General features: G+C 41.2%; 1 protein-coding gene across 1 annotated transcript in view; it reads right to left on the reverse strand.

The window, feature by feature from the left end:
* stx8 (syntaxin 8) overlaps positions 1–24,677 on the reverse strand; it is a 40,722-nt gene that overhangs the window by 3,357 nt on the left and 12,688 nt on the right. The window contains exon 7 of the mRNA XM_079657713.1: positions 4,169–4,270. Coding sequence (XP_079513839.1) covers positions 4,169–4,270 — 102 coding nt within the window. The remainder of the gene's footprint in view (positions 1–4,168; positions 4,271–24,677) is intronic.

A 24,677-nucleotide genomic window follows, 5' to 3' on the forward strand; every position in this document is an offset into this window, starting at 1 on the left:
CTGTCTGCCTCGGTAACTAAACATCTAGTCCTGACCCCCAGGAGGCCTCCAGAGACTAATGACAATAACGGCGTTTGCTTGCCAAATAGATTAGGGCTGTGGTGTGACACTGATGCTGAGGGAGATAGTCGGGGTCTGCTGATAGACTGACCACCCAGGAGCTTTGGGGGCCAGAGTCTGGGTTCGTCCCATCTTAGCAATTTTCAGACACATCAGTAAGACAAATCACAGAGAAAAGGAATAATTGGTGGGAGCTCCGGAGAGACCGAGACAACCCCTGAACCTCCCCTCACCACTCCCTCCGTGCCCCCTGCGTATGGTTCAAAGATCTTTTTGGACCACAAAAGGCGCGGATGACCTTTAAAGAAAAGGAAATTATTTTATGTTAACAAGGTCAGTTTGATGCTCATCATTTTTCTCACAGCACAATAGAACATACTTTACAAAAAGGTTTAATGGTTTGTGGCCTAAAGTATTGAATAGCCATAAAAAACGAATATATATATATATGTATTCCTTAATTATTTATAATACAACAACTGACATAGTGTGAGAATTTTTGTAAGCTCTGCTTTGGCTAAATGCTAGCATGCTAACATGCTGATGTAAAGCAGGTATAACAATCACCATGTTTTGCATCTTAATTTACCGTGAGAGCATGCTAACTAATCAGCAACAAACCCTAAGTAAAGCTGAAATGTTGTTTGGTTTGAAGATTGAGCCCTTAATATTGGACACAATACAAGTTATTTATATCTTATTCCTTAAGGGGAATTTCTGGGGGAAATATGTTTAATCGTTTTTTGAAATATTTCAGTCTTGACCAAAGTGGTGGACCGTCCGCTGCTGTGTCGCTATCATATCTAAATATTGTTCTCTGATGGTATTTAAACATTATTGTAATTATATATTCCAGGCATGCACCATTTGTCTGCATGTGAATAAAATCGTTGGTGTTATATTAATTAGTTAAGGTAAGATATTCAGCTGGTAGATGAAACCATATGTGCCACATTAGCACAATATCTAGGATTAAATTGTTTCCACAGAAAACTTGGTAAAAAGCAGACCTGAAAAATGTTTCAAATGTTGAAACATTTCTCGAGTCACGTTTAAATTACCTTTCCTCCAACTAAGAAAAATGTCCGATGTGGAAACATCATTAGCAGGATGTATTACTTTAAGCAAACCTTTCATCAACCATGTTCAATTGCCATTTCTAAATTCCAACAGTTGCCATGTCAATTTGACGTGAGGAACAAGAGCTGGGAAAAAAGATGTAACTGATTAAAGAAGACCATATTGTAAAAGTTAGACTACCCTATTTAGCAAAATAACTGTTTCCTTGAAAACTCTCAAATCCTAACTATACCAACTGAGTGCTTTTACCGCGCTACATGTTTTTCTTCCAACACTTTCAAATGCTGCCCCTCACCCACAGTCCCTTTAGACATCCCCTCTAGTCCAAACAGTACGAACCTACTTGAGATGCGAGCCACCTGATGGATTCACGGGGTTGCAGAAGTAGTCCTCAACAAACTGAGGATTAGCTGTGTAGAGAAGGGCTGCTCAAGCACCGATGCTGCCTGATGGTGATGCCTAAGCTCTGGGGAACTCACACTACTCTGGAAGAGACCTTTTGGTCCCGTAGACTAATCTGCCGCACTAATCCAACCCAACTCAAAGCCTCCACTCCTCAATTCCCACCAACATCAACTAAAACAAGTGGTAATGACTCTGTGAATCAGGCTTAGCTTTTTATAAGTGACAGCATTGGACCAGCAGAACAAAACAATAAATAAAGAGGTATGTAAGGAATATATAGGAGGAATATTATCGTGAATTTTATTTTAATTTCCCTTCTTTTAGGTTCAACAAAATAAAAATAAACTCCACAAGTGTTTTAACTTAACCCTAACCATAACCCTAATCTCATAGGCTACAAATAAAACAATTTCAAAAGCATTGTTTTTCTTATAAATACATATTTCTTAAATAATACATATTTTGTTTTGTTTCTCCCAATTGGTCTCTTTTGTCAACCCCTTGGTTAATATTGCAGGCTACAAATAATACTGAGGTATTTCAACTTGGGAATTGCTTAAACAGAAACAAGCCCGTGCAGCAGAAGAATCCAGAATGTTTCAACACAATGGATGTTTCACAACACTTGGGGCACCAGTCATGCACAGTATGCCTCAGGAACCATGGTCGAGCAATATGTGGGTCCTTCCCTTGGCAGATGACCCGTCCCACAGCTCAACTTTCTCTTCTGCAGCTTTGTGAAATTCTCCAGTGCATGCACTCAAAACTGTTACGCCCCAAACTGAGTGCAATGTCTGATAGTTTGGATTGATAATCCATCAGTGAAGAACATTTTTCAAATTTCTTGAAATGTTTCCATCTTTTTACCACAACTTTAAATCTAAGATGCCTCTTTTGCAACGACGGAGATTCCAATAGTTATGTTAAGTATGCTCTGGCCTGTCAAAGCCAGACGTTTCTAGCTTCACAAGGACTCGGCTGAGACATAACACCAAACGTGGCTTTGGGTGGTTTCAAAAATAAATAAAGCCTTAAAGCTAAGGAATTATAAACACGCTGCTATGGAGAAAGAGGGAAAGCCCTCCAAACAATTTGTGGCATGTAGTATTTTCAATTCTTTCTCTGCTTGACACAAAGACGAGTGTCAAACAACTGAGGAGACGAACAAGGGGATGACAGAGAGGAATGGAAAAAAGAGAGAGCATTGAAGTGAGAGTGAGGAAGACTCTGGGGGAAATTTTCCATTCACAGAGAAGTTTTGAGACAACCAACACACACACACACACTCCCAAACATAAACGCATGCACAAGAACATCCTGCAAATTCATATTAGTTGACACTGTCGGTGCATACCAAGTAAGCACAATGCCCATGCATGCAATGCATATAATCATGCAGATGAACACAGGCGCATATACACACACATGTACACACACGCCATGAATATTCTTCAGCCTGGAACTGAGGACAGGGAGGGGGGAGTTAGGGTGGTAAAAGAACAAGTTAAACAAAAAGGAAGACAGAAAGAAAGAGTCCTGATTCTAACACAATACAAGCTCTGGGATCTACAAACAAACTCACGCTCGGGCACCATGGGGACACGACCAACAGAACGAGGCATTGGGGGGGCTGACCTTCCTGCTGCCTGCTCTGCTTCTGTCTGTGACCGCCAGGTCTCCTAGCACAACAATGCAGCCTTTTCCATAGCGATGCTGTCTGGCGTTTCCCTGGGCAAACTGAGCCAGGGTGAAGCTCTCACATTCCACAGATTGGCCTGAGCCAGCGAACACACCTCTCATGGCAGCTGTTTTCTTCTGAAATGTATTACAGACTGAGTCTTCTCAAAAATGGTAAAACAAAAGTTAAACTCACTGAAGCAGATCTGAGAAGAAGAGTCACAAGGCCTCCCAGAGTACAGTCGAGACAACACATTGAAATCTGAACCAACTAATACCTAATGCCCTGCCTTCACTGGAGAAGTAGCTTTAGCGACATGCTAGCAGCTTTACATAGGATGCACTCAGGAATAGTATAGATTTGTAGGATAGCTCCAATACATAGCCAAAGTGCCTCCTGTGGCTGACTTGCAACACAAAATACTCATTTGGGGATTCCTCAAAAGGTCTAATATGGGAGACCCCCTTTTTAAGGCCAGGACACTTAGTTAGCAGGCGTGACAGACAGAGCCAGTCCACCCACCATTCACCACCGAGACCCCTGTGCCAAGAGGGCTTGTTCCCAGCAGCATCATATTTCTGCACCATTAAGCACCATTATTTCCAGAAAAAAGAAGGCCAATGAAAGAGTAGTAACAACATGGTTCATATCCTGAATACTAAATAATAATGTTGCATTGCTAGAAATGTGCTGAACCCAACATGATATGTCACAATACACATTATTTGTCTCACACAAGCCAGAGTCACTTCCTCTACAAAAACTATAGTCTGTTGGATATCTGCTCTGTGGACTGCAGGAATGGAAGAAAAAACAACTGTATAAAAGTGATAATCATTCATATAAATAGGTTGTGATTTGCTTTCAAGGACACAGATCAGATATCAGTCCTCCTTGATACGAGACCAAGATGTACCTCGGTAATGAAAAACAAGGCATGCTCACCGCAGGAGGCTGACTTTGTCTCCACCAGCTTCACCCGTCGTGTCTCGTTACGAATCCTGTCGTCCGTCTTGTCCACAAGATCTGTTAGGTCGTCAATGATTTCTGAGAGGCAAAGATAGAAAAAGGAAAGAGGGAGAGGAAATTATGTCAATACAATTGAATCAATCTTGCTGTTGTTGTGACTTCAGTGTTTTTCTTTTATTTCCTTTTAGACCTCCCAATACGTTTAGTGTAGTAAAGGAAATTACTCAAATGATAAAATGACAGGTTAAAGGACCTGACATTAGAGCAGTCAAAAACTTCAAAAAGAGGCAGCAACCGCACAGACATGAGGGGTGGTGATGAAGGGAGTGGGCTGTGTGAAAGCACTCCTCCACTCTTTCAAATGGTTTCACTACTTCCTGCATCCACTCTGGATTTAATCAGGTCCTTATTGTTCATGAGTTTTAAAGACGTAAGCCCAGGCTTCAGGGACCGTGCCTGGGCGTCTAACGAAAGAGAGTGTGTGTTTTGTGTGTGTGTGTATGTGTGTATATGTGTGTGTATTTAGCTGTGTGGATACGGGTCCTTCAGTAGGAGTTCCTGACTTGAAGGTCGTCCAGATGGAAGCCTGTGTGATTTGTTAGAGGCAGCCACAGTGTTGACATGGCCTCTCCAGAGGGTCTGGCTCAAAAACAAAAACAGATAACTGCTGAAAGATTTCCAAATTCTTGATTTGTAAAGGTTAGACATCAAAATGTGATATTTGTCAGAGTTAATATTTACTTGGAGTTGTGGTTTTCAGTCAGAACTCAGTTACAAATGGCACATGGGAGGCATAACTCATAAATTGTCTCAAACATATTATATATTATCCAGGACATGGTTAAACCGTACACCCCAGCACGTGCACTCCGCTCTGCATCAGCCAAACAGCTCGCTGCACCCGCACTGCGAGGGGGACCCAAGTTCCCGTCAGCAAAAACACGTGGGTTTGCTATCCTGGCTCCAAAATGGTGGAATGAGCTCCCCATTGAAATCAGGACAGCAGATAGCTTACACATCTTCCGACGCAAACTGAAAACTCATCTCTTTAGACTCCACTTCGAGCGATAGAATTACTAACAAAGCATTTATATACTAATAAAGGGCTGGCTTTCTAAATGCCAGTTGAGTAGCACTTGAAATGTTTGGCTCTATGAAACCTGATGTACTTATATGATTCTGTTTTCTTAAAGGTTGTATCTTCCTGGTCGAATGCACTTATTGTAAGTCGCTTTGGATAAAAGCGTCAGCTAAATGCAATGTAATGTAATGTAATGTAATATACAAACTAATTCAAATATTATCTGTAAGGTATATCTGTATATATATCTCTTTCTGTTTTTGAAATCAACCTGTCTTTCAACATTCATACTGCCATAACAACACAACCTTATGAATCATAAATGATCTTTGTTTAGGAGTTTTATTACATTTCAGATTTAGATTTGTGAGCCGTTTGTATTTCTAATCCAACAGTGACTACTCCAGAAGCCTTCTGAATTGTAAAGATAAAAAAAGAAGTGGCTGAACAACAAAGAAATCGGTTGAACAGAAACCAAGGTCAAGTCGAAGAAAAGGAAGTTCCTCACAAACTTTTATCATCCTCTGATAAATGGACACTTTACAGACATGGGAAGCTAGACTCATCCACAAACCTCAGGTCAGTGCCAAGTGAAACGCACTGCTCCTTCAGGGAGATAATGACCTTTTATTGCTGCTTTTACGGTAGAATAGTACAGTCAGTATTATCGAAGCTTACAAATTCCTACAGGTTACTGCTAAGGGTCATCAGATAATTTGTCTTTGTGAGCACACATGTTAAGCTCTAGCTGCCTCTAAATTGTATCGACAAGAGAACACGTTTCCTCAACTACAAACCATCACAGCTCGACAAGACAGTCGGAGATGTGGCTGACATCAGATGATTAAGTTGCACCAATAATTCGAGGAAGGAAAGCATGTCAGTTTGGAGGGACAGAGTGTACAAGGGCAAGGACGAGGAGATGTAGACGTGAGAGCGCAGTATGTACAGTGTCCCTGGAGACCCCCACATCATCATCCACGCATCAGGCAACAATTTAGAAGGAAGAAACTCTTCCTTTCCTGGCAGGGTGAGGGGTGTAGACGCTGAACCATTTGTGCCGCGTGCCACTCCAACTATTCATAAAGGATGTTTTTGGTTTGCACTGCCAAGATTCTTGATCCATTTCTGGTCTTGCAATAACATCTCAATCTATTGATGAATTCTCATCTGTGCTGAGACATAGAAGTGGATGTGACCTTTGACTATAGCTGCAATAAAACACTTCAGAGTGGGAGCCCTACGAGGTATTGGCTATTCTTTTGCGTAGTCATTCAATTCACGCTTTTATCAAGTCATGTTTTTAACAACATAATTCTCAATTTCCTTTTCTGACTTCTGCTTCCATGTATGACAGCTGCTGGCCCTGGTTTGGATCTGCCAGACCACAAAGAAAGCCCTGTTTCAGGCAAGGGTTACTTGTTTAAAATGTTATTACTCTGAATAAACCTCCAAAGCCACAGCGTTGGAGAGCATGGCACGTCCACAAACATAGATTCATTTAGTTGGAATGCTGTTAACAGCATTCCAACTATTTGTTCTTCTACGCATGAAATTCTTTATTCTTATTATTCCGCCCGTTATTTTGCGGGCCTTCTCCTCCCGCATTTTTAACCATTGAAGTCAATGGAGAAATTCTTCAAACTTCAACAAATCTTCATGCGACTTCAACTGCTAACTGTTCCTTCATACTTTCACTCAGAAACTTCATTCCAACTTTAAAATGTTACACATCTTTCTGACATTATTCGTGTAACACAACTTTTAAAACTGATTCTTACTTTTAGAGATATTAAACATTGTTCAGACCTTGGTACAGAGGCTTTGTTCAGATTGTAACATTAACTAGAGTGCGTGATCTCACAGCTAGAGTGTAGGAAATCTACATTCTACAAACCCTGCATTCCTGAGACACAATCTTTCATGACAAACGTAGGAAAACATCTCGTAGCTTGAAAAATGACAAATAATTAAGCAAAATAATTCAACAAAATGCCTCTTGAGGGAATGAAGTGACAAAAACTTTCAACATGTCTCCATTAAAGCCCATTGTCATTTCAGGCTGATATTTCCTCACAGCAGCAGCCACACACCTTTAATTAATCTGCCAAAAAGGCCACAGTATTGAGCCGAAAGTACACAAAAAGCACACTTCAGATACTCAAGGTCCTTGAGATGCTTCACGCTTTGAAATTTCACCGATATCTGTTACGGCTCTTCAACAAAACGTTCACATGTAACAGATTTGTCTCTCATTCAGAACAATGGAAACCTTTCATCTCTGGACACCTTGTTAGCTCAAATATAAACACCTGTGTCATGGAACACGATGATGTCATAACTCCAACTGACATGCTCAGAGCAGCAGACTTCAGATAATGGTTAATGGTCCTGCTCTCAACAGCTCTACGTCAATTATGGGGTGTCATCATATGCCGTTTCCATGGAAGATCAAGAGAAGAGAGAGAGGGTGATAGAAGAGTTTGGCCCAGGCTCTCGTCATCTCACTACTGCAACTCCCTCCAGGCTGGTCTAACTGCATGTGCCATCCGACCTCTGCAGCTCATCCAGAATGCAGCGGCTCGTCTGGTCTTCAACCTTCCTACATTTTCCCAAACCACGCCGCTCCTCCGCTCCCTTCATTGGCTTCCGGTAACTGCTAGAATCCACTTCAAGACACTGGTACTTGCGTACCAGGGGCGCGAATGGATCTGGCCCTTCCTACATCCAGGACATGGTTAAACTGTACACCCCAGCACGTGCACTCCGTTCTGCATCAGCCAAACAGCTCGCTGCACCCGCACTGCGAGGGGGACCCAAGTTCCCATCAGCAAAAACACGTGGGTTTGCTATCCTGGCTCCAAAATGGTGGAATGAGCTCCCCATTGACATCAGGACAGCAGAAAGCTTGCACATCTTCCGGCACGGACTGAAAACACATCTCTTTCGACTCCACTTTGAGCGATAGAATTACTAACAAAGCACTTCGTGTCTCTGGGGGGGTTCCAGGTCTGACGACACCGCAGTGACATGCGGGGTCCCACAGGGCTCAGTGCTGGGGCCAATCCTGTTTTTAATCTATCTTTTACCTCTGGGTCATATCATCAGACAACATAACATCAACTTCTACTGCTATGCTGACGACACCCAGGTCTATATCAAAACACAACCCAATACCACCAATACTATCCAAATACTAAACACCTGCCTGGAGGACATCCACTCCTGGATGACCACCAACTACCTCCAGCTCAACAGCAGCAAGACAGAGGCAATCCTGATAGGCACCACCGACCAGCTTGCCAAGGCCGCCAACATCAGCCCCTCCCTTGATGGTCAGCACATTTCTCTCTCCTCCGTTGTCACCAACCTCGGTGTAAGGTTTGACACCACTCTGTCTTTCCAAGCCCATATCAAACACATCACCAAGACCTCCTTCTTTCATCTGACACCAAAAAACTGGTTCATGCACTCGTCTTCTCAAGACTAGATTACTGCAATGCACTCCTATCCGGTCTCCCAGCCAAATCCATCAACCGCCTGCAACTTGTCCAGAACAGTACAGCCATAGTTCTCACCGGTACAAAAAGGTCCGCACACATAGCCCCCATACTTACACTGCCATTTCTAGGTAAAATCATTGAAAAAGTAGTTTTTCAACCTTTGAGTAACTTCTTGCATTTAAATAACTGTTTTGATGTGTTCCAGTCAGGCTTTCGTCCAAACCACAGCACTGAGACTGCTCTTGTAAAGGTCTTCAATGACATCCACTTAAACACAGACAGTGGCAGAACTTCAGTGTTAGTATTATTAGATCTCAGTGCTGCGTTTGACACTGTTGACCACAACATATTACTAGACCGACTAGAAAACTGGGTGGGACTTTCGGAAACAGTTCTAAATTGGTTTGAATCCTACTTAAAGGACAGAAACAACTTTGTTTCTATAGGTAACTACACATCTGAGTTGACAAATAGGATATGTGGGGTACCTCAAGGCTCCATGTTGGGGCCTCTTCTCTTTAACGTCTACATGCTACCACTGGCTCAGATAATGAAGAACAACAAAATAAGTTACCATAGCTATGCAGATGACACACAAATGTACGTAACAATTTCACCAGGAGACTATGCTCCAATTCAAACATTGAGTAAGTGCATTGAACAAATCAATGACTGGATGTGTCAGAACTTTCTCCAATTAAACAAAGATAAAACCGATGTAATAGTTTTTGGAGCCAAGGCAGAACGTATAAAAGTTAGCGCTGAGCTTCGGTCTGCAATGTTCAAAACAACAGATAAAGCCAGAAATCTAGGTGTAGTCATGGACTCTGACCTGAGTTTCAACAGTCACATTAAAACAGTTACTAAATCAGCTTACTATCACCTAAAGAACATATCTAGGATTAAAAGACTAATGTCACAGCAGGATTTGGAAAAACTTGTCCATGCTTTTATCTTCAGTAGACTCGACTACTGCAATGGTGTCTTCACAGGTCTCACTAAAAAATCTATTATAAAGCTGCAGCTGATTCAGAACGCTGCTGCTCGAGTCCTCACTAACACTAAGAAAGTGGATCACATCACTCCTGTTCTGAAGTCTTTACACTGGCTTCCTGTTTGTCAAATAATAGATTTCCAAATACTGCTGCTGGATTATAAAGCTTTGAATGGTTTAGGCACAAAATACATTTCTGATCTACTGCTAAATTATGAACCATCCAGATCTCTCAGGTCTTCCGGGACGGTCAGCTTTCTGTCCCCAGAGTCAGAACTAAACATGGTAAAGCAGCGTTTAGTTATTATGCTCCAAATATCTGGAACAAACTCCCAGAAACCTGCAGGTCCGCTGCAACTCTTAATACTTTTAAATCCAGGCTGACGACTTTTCTTTTTGTCGCTGCTTTTAATTGAACTATTCATATCTTAGACTGCACTGTAACTTTTATCCATGTATTTTTTCTTTTAATGTTTATTTTATTAACTTTTTTTTTTAATGACTGATTTTAAATGCCATTTTCTTAATGTCTTTCATTTTTTGTAAGGCACTTTGAATTGCCTTGTGTTGAAAAGTGCTATATAAATAAACTTGCCTTGCCTTACACTTGCTCCCAGTCCACTACAGGATCCAGTTTAAGGTTCTGCTCCTCACTTACAAAGCCCTGAATGGACAAAGCCCAAAATACCTCTGTGACCTCATCCGTACCCAGACATCTACCCGCTCTCTACGCTCCAGCCACGCTCCTCTTCTTTACATCCCCTGCACACGTCTCCGAACAATGGGAGACCGAGCCTTCTGCTCATTCGCCCCGCGCCTCTGAAACTCCTTCCCAGATCAGCTGAGATCTGCCCCTTCCACCGAGGTCTTCAAAACCGGCCTTAAGACCCTATTCTTTCGGCAGGCCTTCCAATAAACTTTGAGCATGGTACACCTGGAGTATTGCCATTTTTATCGCTATCTTTGACTTTTATTTTATTTAATTTTTAGATTTTTTTTTTATTATTATTATTTTTTTAATCTTAAATTGTATCAGTGTCCTTTGCTGTGAAGCGCTTCGAGATTAGTCTTGGCAGATGAGAAGCGCTATACAAATTAAATGTATTATTACTTATATACTAATAAAGGACTGGCTTATCTAAAGCCAGTTGAGTAGCACTTGAAATGTTTTAGCTCTATGAAACCTGATGTACTTATATGATTCTGTTTTCTTCAAGTTTGTATCTTGTTGGTCGAACGCACTTATTGTAAGTCGCTTTGGATAAAAGCGTCAGCTAAATGCAATGTAATGTAATGTAAAAGAGTGATCAAGAGAAGAGAGAGAGGGCGATCAAGAGAAGAGAGAGAGGGTGATAGAAGAGTGATAGGGTGATCAAGAGAAGAGAGAGAGGGCGATCAAGAGAAGAGAGAGAGAGGGCGAGCAAGAGAAGAGAGAGAAAAGAGAGAGAGGGCGAGCAAGAGAAGAGAGAGAAAAGACAGAGAGGGCGATCAAGAGAAGTGAGGGCGATAGAAGAGTGAGAGGACGATCAAGAGAAGAGAGAGGGCGATCAAGAGAAGAGAGAGAGGGTGATAGAAGAGTGAGAGGTTGATCAAGAGAAGAGAGAGGGCGATCAAGAGAAGAGAGAGAGAAGAGAGAGAGGGTGATCAAGAGAAGAGAGAGAGGGCGATCAAGAGAAGAGAGAGAGGGCGATCAAGAGAAGAGGGAGGGTGATAGAAGATTGAGAGGGTGATCAAGAGAAGAGAGAGGGTGATCAAGAGAAGAGAGAGAGTAATGTAACCTCCTAATGTAATGTATAACTCCTATGAAAATGTTCAAAAAGTGCTCAAACTTCACATGTGTGCTAACAGTCCAGCCGTGAAGACATCTACGGGACAGTTTTGAGATTTCTTCAAATACCGTTGCCATGGCAACACAATGCTCACCATGAAACACGGTTTTCCAATAACTTCAGTGAAAATGCTCCAAACGGCCCAAAACTTCACAGGTTTGGTAACGATGCAGCCATCAATGCATCTAAGCGTATTATGGGATGTCATCAAATGCCGTTGGCATGGCGACAGATCATTCGCCATCAAGTTAGTTCAAAAGTTTGCAGTTCAAATATTCTGCTGCTTTTCCAAGTCTTTTTACTTTCTTTTCTTCTCTCATCACACATTCAAGCCCCCATTGTTCATGTATCATTTGAATCTAAATTCTTAACTTTCTTCTTAAACATTACATTTCAACATAGCAATTCAGCGTCAGCTTTTCAGCATAAAGCATTCCTACTAGCAATTTCTTCAGGAATTGCATTCTCTAGTTTTTTCTGTTGCTAGTTGCTTTACGATGCATTAAAGGGGACCTATCATGCAAAATGCACTTTTTGATGTCTTTTATACATAAATATGTATCCCTGGTGTGTCTGGGAACTGCTATTGCCTAAAATAGCATGATAGGTGCACTTTAATGTAGTCTTATTTGGCCTTCAAACCACAAGGGACAATGTTTGTACTCTTTCAAAATGTTTATTAATAAGTATTGTACTTCAAATTGTTTGGAAATGATCAAGTATGATTATCATGTAGTCTGTTTTCTTTTGTCATTGTCACATCTGCAGTTTATAATAGTGAAACATCATCAATTAACCTTAAATGTCATAAAGAAACCCCCTTAATTTATGTTATAAAATGACTGCATAAAAATAAGTGAACATATATTTTATCTTGGTCTGCCTTAACTGTGAAAAGCGCCTGAATATATATCAGCATTTTAATTATTTTTGAAACAGCTTGACTATGCCTTATCCAAAATATAGGAAATGCCTGTACAAAAATCATTTTCTGCAGACAAAAGCTTTCAATATAAAGACCGACTACAATTTTGCAACTGTAGAAAATACTAGGCAATCTGAGTTCAGATAAACCACAAAAAGGAAATATAATATTAGCATGAATGTGTCTTTATGTCCATAAATATTACTGGTATCTCTTTTTATGTAGGTTCTAGAAGATACTTTCTCCCTACTGAAATCAGTGACACTTACAGCTACATTTTCAGAGAGCTGGGGTAAGCCTGTCTGTTTGACAGTAAAACCAATTATATATGCCCATATGCAACAATTTTCATTTATAAAAGACACATATTGCATTTAACCATCATCCTCAAACCCTTTTTTCAAAAAACCTCTACAAGTATGTAAGCTTGTTTTAAATTAGAAACAGAGTAAAAGCAGGATTGCCAGCTCTCTGTCGTGTTTCTCTGCTACCAACAGTGCCTTTTATTCACACAAAAAACTATGTAAGTAAAATCAGGCCCTTCTGTGTAGAGGAACGAGGGCCCTGGAGCACACTCACCAATGGGAGACAGATGTTGCTCTCACATGACGTCACCCTCTCCCTCATGCCTCACACTCCCTGTGCAATCTCAACGCCATTTCATCTCTGTTCCAATACTTTGCAGGTTTTATATAAACAAACTCTCGCTGCGACCATCCCGCTCTCGGAGGGCTAACTAGTTAACAGGACTGTTTCTATCCCTACTGTCAGCGTCATCTGGAACCACGTACAGACACCTATCCTTGAGATTAGCTGACACTGGTCTGGGCTAAATTATTACGTGGCCAAGGCACGAGTTCAGTATACCAATATTCCAGAGTGTACAAAGGCAGATGAAGCATCGCCACTCAATGTATGGGTGTTTACAGCATACCCACCCATCAGCCTCATAGCTGGACTAAAGGTGTCACACAGACGCAATAACCCTCCAGTCACTGTCTCCACTAAGTTCCACTCTTGAAAAGCAGTGTAATATCTTTAAGAAGTTTTAACCAAGAATCAAATAGTCAAGACTATAATACAGAGCTGTTTTATATAATAATTGTATATCATTCAGGTATTGTTTCATTCTTAAACCCATTGCTTATAATTCCCCCGGAATTTGGCTCAACTCTAATTTAATGAACTTTGGATTCTGTAAGCTAATTGCTCTCTGAAATTCTCTAAGTAATGTTCCTTAAGTAAAACACCAAAAGAATAAGCCATATCCAAGGTCATTAAAGAAGCACAGAGCTGTGATACATTATCCAGACGTAGAAAGGCAAGTGGGGGGCAAGGAAAAAATAACGGGATAACAGGGAAAAGTTGTCAGTTAGACTGATACAGAGAATACGAGACGCACAAAGAAGCGGAGATAAGGGGATTCGAAATGTATCATCCAGTGTGTGATTGCCTTTGTTTTCATCTTTTAGGATGTGAATCTGCCAAACAAAAGCCAGAGTACTTCGACGCATGTGAAGATGAAATGAAGACACTAAAGGATCCCCACTCATTCCTTCACAGATAGTCATTAAATACCACATTGGGTACACACAACTCTGGCACAAGGTCTCAACATCCATTTTAAAGCCAATCATCAAATGGTATTATAAAGCCTAATTCAAGTCAGGCAGCAGATATGAAACTCACACGCAGGAGCATGGTGAGAAGTTTGAGAGACGTTCTCTATTTTAATGATCAAATTCCTGCATCCCAAATCTATATCCGCAACATGCCTCGGAAAATTGCTGATTCATCTTCTCGGGTCGAAAGCAGAGTTGGTTTAGGTTTGTGTGTGTGTGCATGTGGTGGAGGCACTGCCATAAACAGTGACACCCCAGTGTGGCTCCAGGATGTGCTGTATTAACTCTGTGTGTTATTGTAGGACTTGTTCCCAGAGAGGGCACAGTGCACAGAGAAATCGCTTGTTTTCTCTCACCGATTTAAACGCAATCTGCCTCAGTGGGGCTAATTCTGTTGTGCTTGTTCAGGAGATGATTTCTCCTGGGGAAATGGAGAAAGAGGGAAGTAAAGACGGACAGTTTTTTCACTCAACCCTCCTCCTCTATCCCTTGTTGTAATGCAAGGGGGTCTGACCACAACTGTTACCAATTGGCCCTGGTGTGACTGACTGTGTATAGAGGGGTAGAGCTTTGTTGCCAACGAAAACACACACATTTCTGGATGTAACTGGAACTTCACTTGGCACACACAGGGCACTCAGCATGATGATACAACTCAAGGAAATTATGGTATTTACAAGAAGTTACACGGTCTTGGAAGAGTTTCTTTCAACCTCTTTCTTTTTTCTATCCACTCTTGGTTGCTTATTGTAAACAAACTCACCCTGAGGATCTTTGGGGAGTGAGAATTGGGAAGAATTTCAATCAAAATCTAAGAGTTAAACCAGTTTTTAAACTGAGTGCAAAACCCAATAAAAAAGGGCATGCCTGCCAAAAGAAATATCTCAAATAAAGACAAAACGTGCAATGTCTATCTATGGAAGACAAGCTTTGGTATAGAAATAATCCCACAAATGTGTGTGGCCAGTCTGACATGTTAGAAGTGAGGATAGATAAACAGAGCCACTTTCTAGTCCTAACAATCCCCTAACACAACAATACAAATGGCAGTTATTTATAAATGTTGGACAGTAACTGAATTGCTTTCTTCTGTGGTGTCCAACACCAAAAGGGCCCAACCAGTCATAATGGGATACATTAGAAATCAATGAGCAAGTAACATTGCAATGGTTGTTGCTATTTAAAAGTGAAAAAGAGGCAATGTCCAAAGATCAGAACAGACCTATATCATAATGTATGGACTGAGCAAATGCATTGATTGTTGTAAGTATATTCCACTCCATAGTATACGTCTTTTTAGCATCCAACCCAGGGGTGCCCAAACTTTTTTCACACAGAGCCACATACAGAAAAATATACGAAGAGCTGGGCCGCTCACTAGAGGTGAGGTATGATTGCCTCATATGCTAAGTTATAAGTTAGCTAAATCAATCAAAATGTAGGTAAATTATGCTTAATCAGCCTACATCACAGCTCTGCATAGGGTTTCAATTATTTTGTTAGCAGCTCATTCCTTACAAAAGAAGCTTCAGATTGCTTATCATAAGAGGAAATAGGAAGGGTTTATTTCAAGTTGTGGTGAAAATAAGTTATGGGCTTTTTTCTTATCAACTTAGATTCTTTAGAAAAATGTTTCAACTTTAATTGACTGCATTTATTTGAAAAGTGGGCTTATTAACACATGATTACTACTGTGTAATGTCTGTTTTCATCCATATGTAAGAAGTACAATACAAGACAAGCAAAAGTTTAATTTGAGGGCCATACAGTACTCCATTATACTTTTTTAATTTGTTGAGGGCCGATTAAAAATGGCCCACGGGGCGCATTTGGCCCCCGGGCCGTAGTTTGGACACCCCTGATCCACCCCTGGGGTTTGTGAGGGCATGACCATGCACACAACTCACCCTTCCAACATCTGGCCTTCTGAAGTACCGGGCCATATGTGAGATTAGTCTCACTGCTGGATATTATCGCGCCCCCCTGGCCTCAATGAATCTCTGAGTCCCTCCAAACGGACTGACAGGCTCCCCCAGTCAACACTTTGGGGGGTAAGAGAACCTTATTGCATCATTATACACTTTCTCTGTTATAGGTAGTGGATAGCTGAGTGATGATAAACGTCTTGCTTTATGCAGTTTATGCAACTTCCACACTTGCCAATGTCCAGCACATTGTTTATTTATTTTGTGGGACAGCAGGCTCTATCAAAAATAACTTTGTATCTGAACTATTTCCGTCAACCTTGGAATAAATGTAACAAATCCAGTAGGAAAACCTTTAACCTACTGGAATCAACTCTTCACCTCTAAATATTTAATTCAAACAGTGTTGGCACCAGAGCTTTATCGCTCTCAATCAAAAATCAGGTATTCTCAATGACAATGGTATGAATGTAAATATATAATATGATGAACTTGAAAACAGAGCAACATTGGGAAAACAGAATCAACTTTCTTCCAAACAGTCCTGATATGAGGACTTAAACTTGGCTTCCAAATGAAAGAAGTATATATAAAAATAACAGCAGTGAACACCAATGTGACCACCATTACATATGTGGTCTCCACATTTCTAGCCTTAATCTTAACCATTTGTGTCCCAATTTGAAACTGAAACCGGCTGTGTGTCGACGTTCAGCTTCACCTCGCTAACCCTGCTACATTTACCCCAAGATCCATCACCTAACATGATGGACAGCAACAAGGATGACCAACTGATGAATGAATTCCTCAAAGTTGAACTTCCATTTGAAGAACACACTTCAAAGAACATCATTTGAGAAAGGAAACCTTAGCTTTAGCACGTACAGACCATTTGGTTTGTTTGCAGATACATATGTTATTGTACGACATACATCCCAATCTGTCTATACCTTGACAGATTTGGATTTAAAATGTCCCTGAACCTCCGTCATGCTATTGCTATTTTAAGCATGTTTCAGCATGTTGGTATGGCATGTTGTGTGGATAGCCTGACATGATGCTTATCACTATCACTTTGCACTTCTAATAGTCAGCATTGTTGAGTAACAACAAAGGCATCATTGGAAAATATTTATGTTTTTTGTTCATTCAGTTATTAAATATGTTTCTAAATGTCTTCCTTGCTCCAGTTGCCCTTCCTATGATGCTACATTGCATCACTGGGATTACACAGAATACTTCTAATTAGCCTTGAACAGAGGAAATCTGGGCCTATTCTGGGGAGCTTTGCATGATTACAATACGAGTCAAGCTTTTTAAAACCTGGATAGTAAATCTGCAAACACCGAGAATGCTCAGCACTGTGCGTATGAACTAAAAACAAGTGAGTCATGCTTTCTTCTTGAAAAACAACGACTTTGTCAGCAAAATAAGAGGTGTCATTAGGACCTTCCGCCATGTGTTGGATCTATTAGGTTTTCAGCAATTATGAACAATTGCTGTTCAAGACAGCTGGAAACCATCAATAGAATCTCGCAAACAATTAAGATCAAACCCATCCACATATGACTGAATACAAAAAAATGGCAATAAGACAGGAAATAGGTAAGAGCAATGAGGACAATTTTAACCACTTTACAAGCTTTTCAGAATGAATGTCTGTGTATGGCTGCCAAATGTACCAGTATCCCTCATCATGTATGGTCAGGCATCATATGATCGTGAATACAATGGACATGCATTTATAAATACACTTATTATTAACTCTGTCATTTTAGTATTAAGGAAAACAATGATTTGCATACGCAGAAAACAGCGCAAAGGCCAGCATCACTGAGGAAAAGTCTGATAATTACCAGGCTTTCCCCCATCACCCTGCTTATGGCCAGGTTCCACCGAACAATGTGTGCATGATGAGCATGAGGGTGCCAGCAGCATCAGCGTGAGGCAGGGACCACCCTGTCACTGGCACAGGACCCCAAAACCAGCCGCTGTTGCACTTCATCACTACTATCACACTTCATTAGCAGGGACACCCAGGAGGGGGGGACATACTGAGAGGCTAGGGATTGATAGAAAAAAATAAATGAAATACATTTGATTGGAATAGATTCATATGGTTGGGCACAATATCAGTGAACTATCTCCTGGAATCTGGCAAAGTGTCCAGTCTATCATCTGTACCATCTGGTTGCTGTGTTGCATTCTAGACAAAAACAACAAAACGCTGTACATTCATCTGAGTGACTTTAGTGAATTATAGTAGAAAAAACAACATATTTTACCAGGAACTTTCTTAAGTTAACCAGTAGATTCCACATCTAATACACATTCAGACAACTAACATATAAGACAATTGAGGGTTATTTAGGGGTTGCATGATTTTGATTAAGTACAAGGTAACGTATATAATTGTGTAAAATAAATTAGAATGGAAAACATTTCAATTACAAAAAAATATTCTCCCACTGTCTACAAAGTAGTATGGCCTTAAGCCAAAATAATACATATGACTTTCTTTGGTGATAATTATTTGCACATTGCAACCTATACCTGCTATATCCATTTATATAGCATCCGAGTGTGTTTTCCAATAACACTAAATACAAGTTATCTATTAATTATCCATCTATTACTAAGGAAGGAAGAGACAGAGAGAAACAGACCGGGAAATTCCCATTAACTAAACAACTGTGTTTTAATTGAAATAATCTGACTCTAATAACTCGATAAACCCGGCGGTGAGTGGAGCTTCCTGGCAATTCATCGGCTGGCCGACCGACTGACTGACTGAGGAGTTATGGAGAAGACTTTGATCTTCATGCCAGACGTTTCGCTCATAATGCACTCACACGCATGGCGACACATATGCTCCCATGCTCAGACGCTGACACAAACACACGTGTATCCACACTGATCTATGAACATCATACAGACAAGCACACCACAAAAAGGCACGCAAAAAGAGGAAGGCGCACACACACTTGCACACCCACACACTTCCCGGATGTGACAGGCTTCCGACAAACATTTGCCGCCCAGACTGAAGAGGAGTCATCTTCACTGTGTTAACCCACAGCGCTATTTGGAGGGAGAACAGGAGCAGGAAGAAACACAGAGCCATAACACCTCTGATAGAGGTGTTTTATTGTGGAAAAGAGTGTTCAGAGCCAGCTGTTATTTATCTGCTGAAGATTAGAGGAGGTGCGGAACACAAAACAGAGTCGTTGTTCAGCCTGGAAAGGTCTCAGATAAGGCAGGATCAAGTTTTGGTTTGTGGCTGTCAGTGGACTTTACTTTGTATCATGCACGGTGCATTAGCGTAATATAAAAAGATCTTTAAATATGGATCTGAGGTTCAAGGTCCCAATAAGTGATTCTACTTCTGAGAAGGAAATATATCAGTAGCTAGAAAAACATGATAAAAACAGCATGTTAATTGAGTGAAATTAAAGTGTCATTGTAGTTTCAAATAGGTGTAAAGAGATTGTAACATTTGCAGTTGACAGAAGCCTATGATACAAGTTTAAAATGCCTCTTTCTGGGGTAAAGAAGAAGAAATGTGTAAAAAGAAAAATAGAGTGGTGGGAAATTGCAGGAAGTGCACATTTTGGTGATGATGTAAACGGGGTGCAAAGTCAGGTGCACCATACACAGATTCTGTGGCGGGACCTTTTCCACATCCTGGCCAGATGTTAGCAATCCACTGGCCAGTGACCTTCTCTCACAGCTATGTAAGGTGAGCCCTTAGAGTACAACAGGTGCAGGACAGGGGTTAACCAATCCTGCTTCCCCTGTTAAAACAACGTGCCCGCATGATGACAGAATGACAAAGAGACAACACATTGTAAATATAAATGCAGGATATAACTGCTAAGGGCTTTAAATTGCAGATACAACCAGATCTAGACCTACTGATGCCAATTAAACACTTTTGAATCTGGAACTGACAGAGGTGGTAACACTTGGCATAGAAGGGGGCACATCGTTGCTGAAAGTGTTGGTGAGTACTTCGATGGATTTAAGGTAATTGCGCTCTATACTCATAGAGGCCAGAATAAATGTTTGGCCAACAGTGCGGCTGAAACAACTTCCCATCCTGAGAGGAAACAGCCTCCCACATAGCTTTTGGACAGGAGCGATGCAGGGGCATATAGCTAACAGCTAAAACATGAAGCAACAAGACCACATGCTCCGCTGTGAGCTACACTGACTGTTGAAAAAAACATGGATGCACAGACAGTCAGCTACGGAGTAAAGCCACAAGCATGCGCATGTGTAAGTGTAGTCCTAGTAGCTCTCTCACATACAAGACCTATGAATTACCACCAACACCAGAGTACATGTCTCATTGCCGCACTGTTGTTGCTATAAAGTCTGACAGCGCACCACAAGCTTCAGCCATTCAAACAGCTGCACCTACAGCTGTCTTGTAATCAAGCTCCTCCAGGAGGTGAAAAGGAGGAGGTGCTGATTACTGGAGAAGACAAAAACTCCTCGGAGGAATTAAACTAATTAACAAATCTTGTGTGAGATCCTGTGAATCCCTCCTCATCTGCCCTAAACTTGGATCATTCCACCAACCATAACACATCCATCCCATGGAGGAAAAAGCACACAGCCGTGAATCACTCCAGTAGGGAGATGTAAACACAGAAAGTGAGCTCTATAGCTGGTGTGCCCCCACTGCTGCCTCTACTGCCCACTAGTGGGTTCATGTGTGGGCTGCATGAGGGACAGGTGACTTGATATTTCTTTACTATATAATCAATAGTTAAAGGAAGAGAATGTTTAAAATGCTTAAGCAACAGTAACCACTTTTGTTGAGATGTTTCTTATCATGATAAACTAGCTATATAAGGTATAATCGATTGCAGAGCTTTTTTATGGATTTGCACTGTATTTTTAAACAAGAATGGTCGGTAAGAATTCTGAACAATGTTGGATATTGTGTAAATGTGTATGTTTATCCTCTTTAGTCTGGAAAGTGCAGGTCTTTGCCCACATGTTCAGCCTGTATCAAATGTTTAACAATAGCAGCTTGGAAACCAAACGGGAGGCTGGTTTTCAGCCAAGAGTAAAACAGATGAGAATGATTAGATAACAGATCAAAAGCTTTTTTTTAGGGCAGCACAGATATGTGCATTCACATTACACATAAAATGGATGTCAACCGTTTACACACAAATACCCATAAAGGGCCTCTTATTTAAATTGTGAGTCAAACATAAGTTTTGAAAGAGTTTTTTTTTTTATATGGGGGGGTTATCACCCTTAGTCTAGCCTGCAGATTGTGTCTGATAACACACATGCAGGGTTTTCGGATAACAGATCAAATGGATGGGGCATGAAACATTCCCCACTTCAAGGTTTTGGTCTATAAAAGGAAACACATCAGTGACACATTTGTTCAAAGACTTGTAACAGTTTCTGATGGGACGGATATATACAGTATCACTTTGAAGGTGAGGTGATAGCTATCACACACATTTCCTCCAGTAAAACACCTGTCAAAGGAACAATACACATGTTATTTCTACACTAAACTTGTGCTAATGTGTTAGAATGGGCAGAAGAATAATAAACACAAACAACTGCAGTTTTCACAGAAATAAAAAAAAAAATCTCTTAAAAACTGTATAGGTTTATTGTGGGGAAAAAACATAAGCAAAAGAATGTAAGTTGGTCCAAAAAGCACAAGCTGTTGAGTGAAGAATTTCTCATTACATTACATTACATTGCATTTAGCTGACGCTTCTCCTCCCACTTTTTACATGTAAAGTGTTACTGGGGCTTTGAAAGGGGCTCTATGGAAAATGTTATTATAATTCCACCTTCTTTAAAAATCCTCCTCCTAAAAATGTCTAAATGGTATTGCTTTCTTCCATTATTTTCTTTGCAATATCGATAAAACTTTATGTTCCTTGAGAATGACATAATCTCTTTATATCCTAGCTCACCCTTTTTCAAAATGCTTTTAATAATGCCCAGAGCCCTTCCAAGTCTCTATATATTTTTGTTTTTCTCTATCACCCTCCTTACTATTCGCCCCCTCACTCCCTGGATTCACCGTCTTTGCACAGGGCATCCGTAAGATTAGCCCACCCTGCTCTCTACTGCACTGTGTGTGTGTGTGTGTGTGTGTGTGTGTGTGTGTGTGTGTGTGTGTGTGTGTGTGTGTGTGTGTGTGTGTGTGTGTGTGTGTGTGTGTGTGTGTGTGTGTGTGTGTGTGTGTGTGTGTGTGTGTGTGTGTGTGTGTGTGTGAGGTCCTGCACTGACTTCTACCTGGAACTCCGTCCCATTTGAGGCTGGCCAGTGGCCTCTGAGCCCCTCATGCAGATATAAATATGGCCTGTGTGCCAGTCACAACCTGACAACATGTGCTGGACATGTGGTGTAGACTCTCAGAACAAACACAATGATGTCACACTCAGACAAGGCACTTACACACATACACTATTAGTGCTCAAGAACAGATGTATATATGTGCACTGGTACACACACATAAACACATAAAAATGCCCAGCAAATGAAGCTGCAATCTTCCCCCCTGTGCTTAAATGGGAACCACGTGCTGGTTTTGGGTTGAGGCAGACTAGGTAAAGTAAGTCCTTCCACTCATTATGTGGGATGACCCATGCTACCCCGGAGCTGCGTGAACGCGAGGCAGCCCTCCGCTCGGCGGCCCTTTGAACGTGGCCTCCAAACCGGAGCGATTAGCAATTAAATAAACAGAGGAGGAGATTTGTTCCCTCTGTCACTCGCCTTAGCCAACAGGAACCTGCCGGGCCAAGCCTGAGTCAGTCTGAGGTACCATTTAATGGCAGGGAATCCTTTGCCCAGAGCCAAAGGAACTGGCAGCTGAAATTGCAGAGGTTCCCAACCACCAACACATACGGCTAATGTGCTTCCACTGGACTATCTGCCCACGAAAGCTCTCCTGGGAAAAATTACAGCAAAGTATCAACATCAGTTTGCCGTTAAATTGTACACATACCACACGCACTAGGCAATTCTCCTTGGCTTTGCAAACACAATTCTGTCAAATCACAACATCCTCCTTTTGAGCAGGTAATCCAGTGAGGTAATGCTGACTATCGTAATATCCAATGGCTGATACTTCATAATATGATTGATGTATTTACCACTGATTGGCTGGAGCCACACGAGAACGGTAACGTAAACGAACCGAAATCGTTATCAAAAAATTATTCCGTCCACACGCAATAGGCACCAGAAACGTGTCCTTCCCTTTATATATACAGTCTATGGTCCTTCCAAACGAGACTACTCAACCCGCTGGAGACGCTATGCCGGGCCTGCACTAACGCCACAAAATACACCAAAGGCAGCGAAGAAGACTTCCGAGCATGGTTTCCATGGTTGCCCTTCTGTTTATTCTCCTCGGTGGATTTAGCAGCAGAGGTGGGGAGAGGCAGGGCTCTTTTTCTCCGCCAGCAGCAGCTGATCTCTGATATCTCTCTCCTGTCCAATTAGACTTCACTCACGTGTATGTCCATATCGATCAGATCTAGCTAGTTCTAGCTAATGATATGACTGTCTGCCTGAGCGTCAAAGGACACTATCTATCTATACGGCGCTGCTAAACAATAAGCGACATTTTGACCAGAGAATTTTTAATTTCGGCTAACGGAAAACTCTGCCGTGCGGGGGGGTCTGATGGAGGCACCTTCTGAGGGTGCACTGTCCTGCGAGATACCGGGACCTGGCTGGAAACACTCGGAAAACTGTTGTTGTTGTTGGCGAAACACATCAGCCATGACGCGGGTGACACGGGGGTGAGCAGGAGAGGTGGGGAGAGGCGGGGCTATTGCGAAAATTATCGAATAGGGCGCAGAGTGACACGGAGCCGTTTGGCTTCCCAGAGCGTTTCGTCCGCAGATCTACCCACCTTGGGACCCGTTATCGTTATCTGCATTTCCCTGTCGGCCTCGTGTGGCCGAACCGTCTATATGATAGAGAACTGTAGCGGATATGACCGTTACCGTTCTCGTGTGGCTCCAGCGTCCCACAGTGATGATCAATTGCAGAGGTCTTATCCTATATCTCTTTTGCAGTTATACTGTAGGATTTTCAAAGCGATTCCGAAAAGGACATTACTAACAATTACATATTAAATAATGATATACAATTCATCAAAGAGTTTAACATTCCTTAAGTCAAATACAAACTTGTGTTGTATGTTTCATGACTCCAGAACCAGTTTATGTTAATGCCGGTTCATAAATATATTGGTGGTCTGCGTTACATGATAGAACTGGCTTTTTTATGTCTTTAAATACCTAAAATAACCCTATAAATGTCAATATGAATCATTATATTCGCTATGATATTAACAACAATAACTTGTTGTGTGTCTCCAATAAAAGTATGATTTACATATTGCAAGTTGAAAAGAGAATGAAAGTGTAAGTAAAAGTAGCTTATTCAAAATAAAATGTAGCATCTTTGTGTGGTTGGAAGTGATGGAAGCTGATGGAAGCCAAGTTAAGTCAAGTCAAACCTGGTATTGGCAAGACAAGTCATACTTTAAATATAACAAAAAGAGCAGCCACTCAGAAATAAATATAAACAGCTGTTGGTAA

The sequence above is a fragment of the Notothenia rossii genome (assembly GCF_949606895.1).
Source record: "Notothenia rossii genome assembly, chromosome: 1".
Lineage (NCBI taxonomy): Eukaryota > Metazoa > Chordata > Actinopteri > Perciformes > Nototheniidae > Notothenia > Notothenia rossii.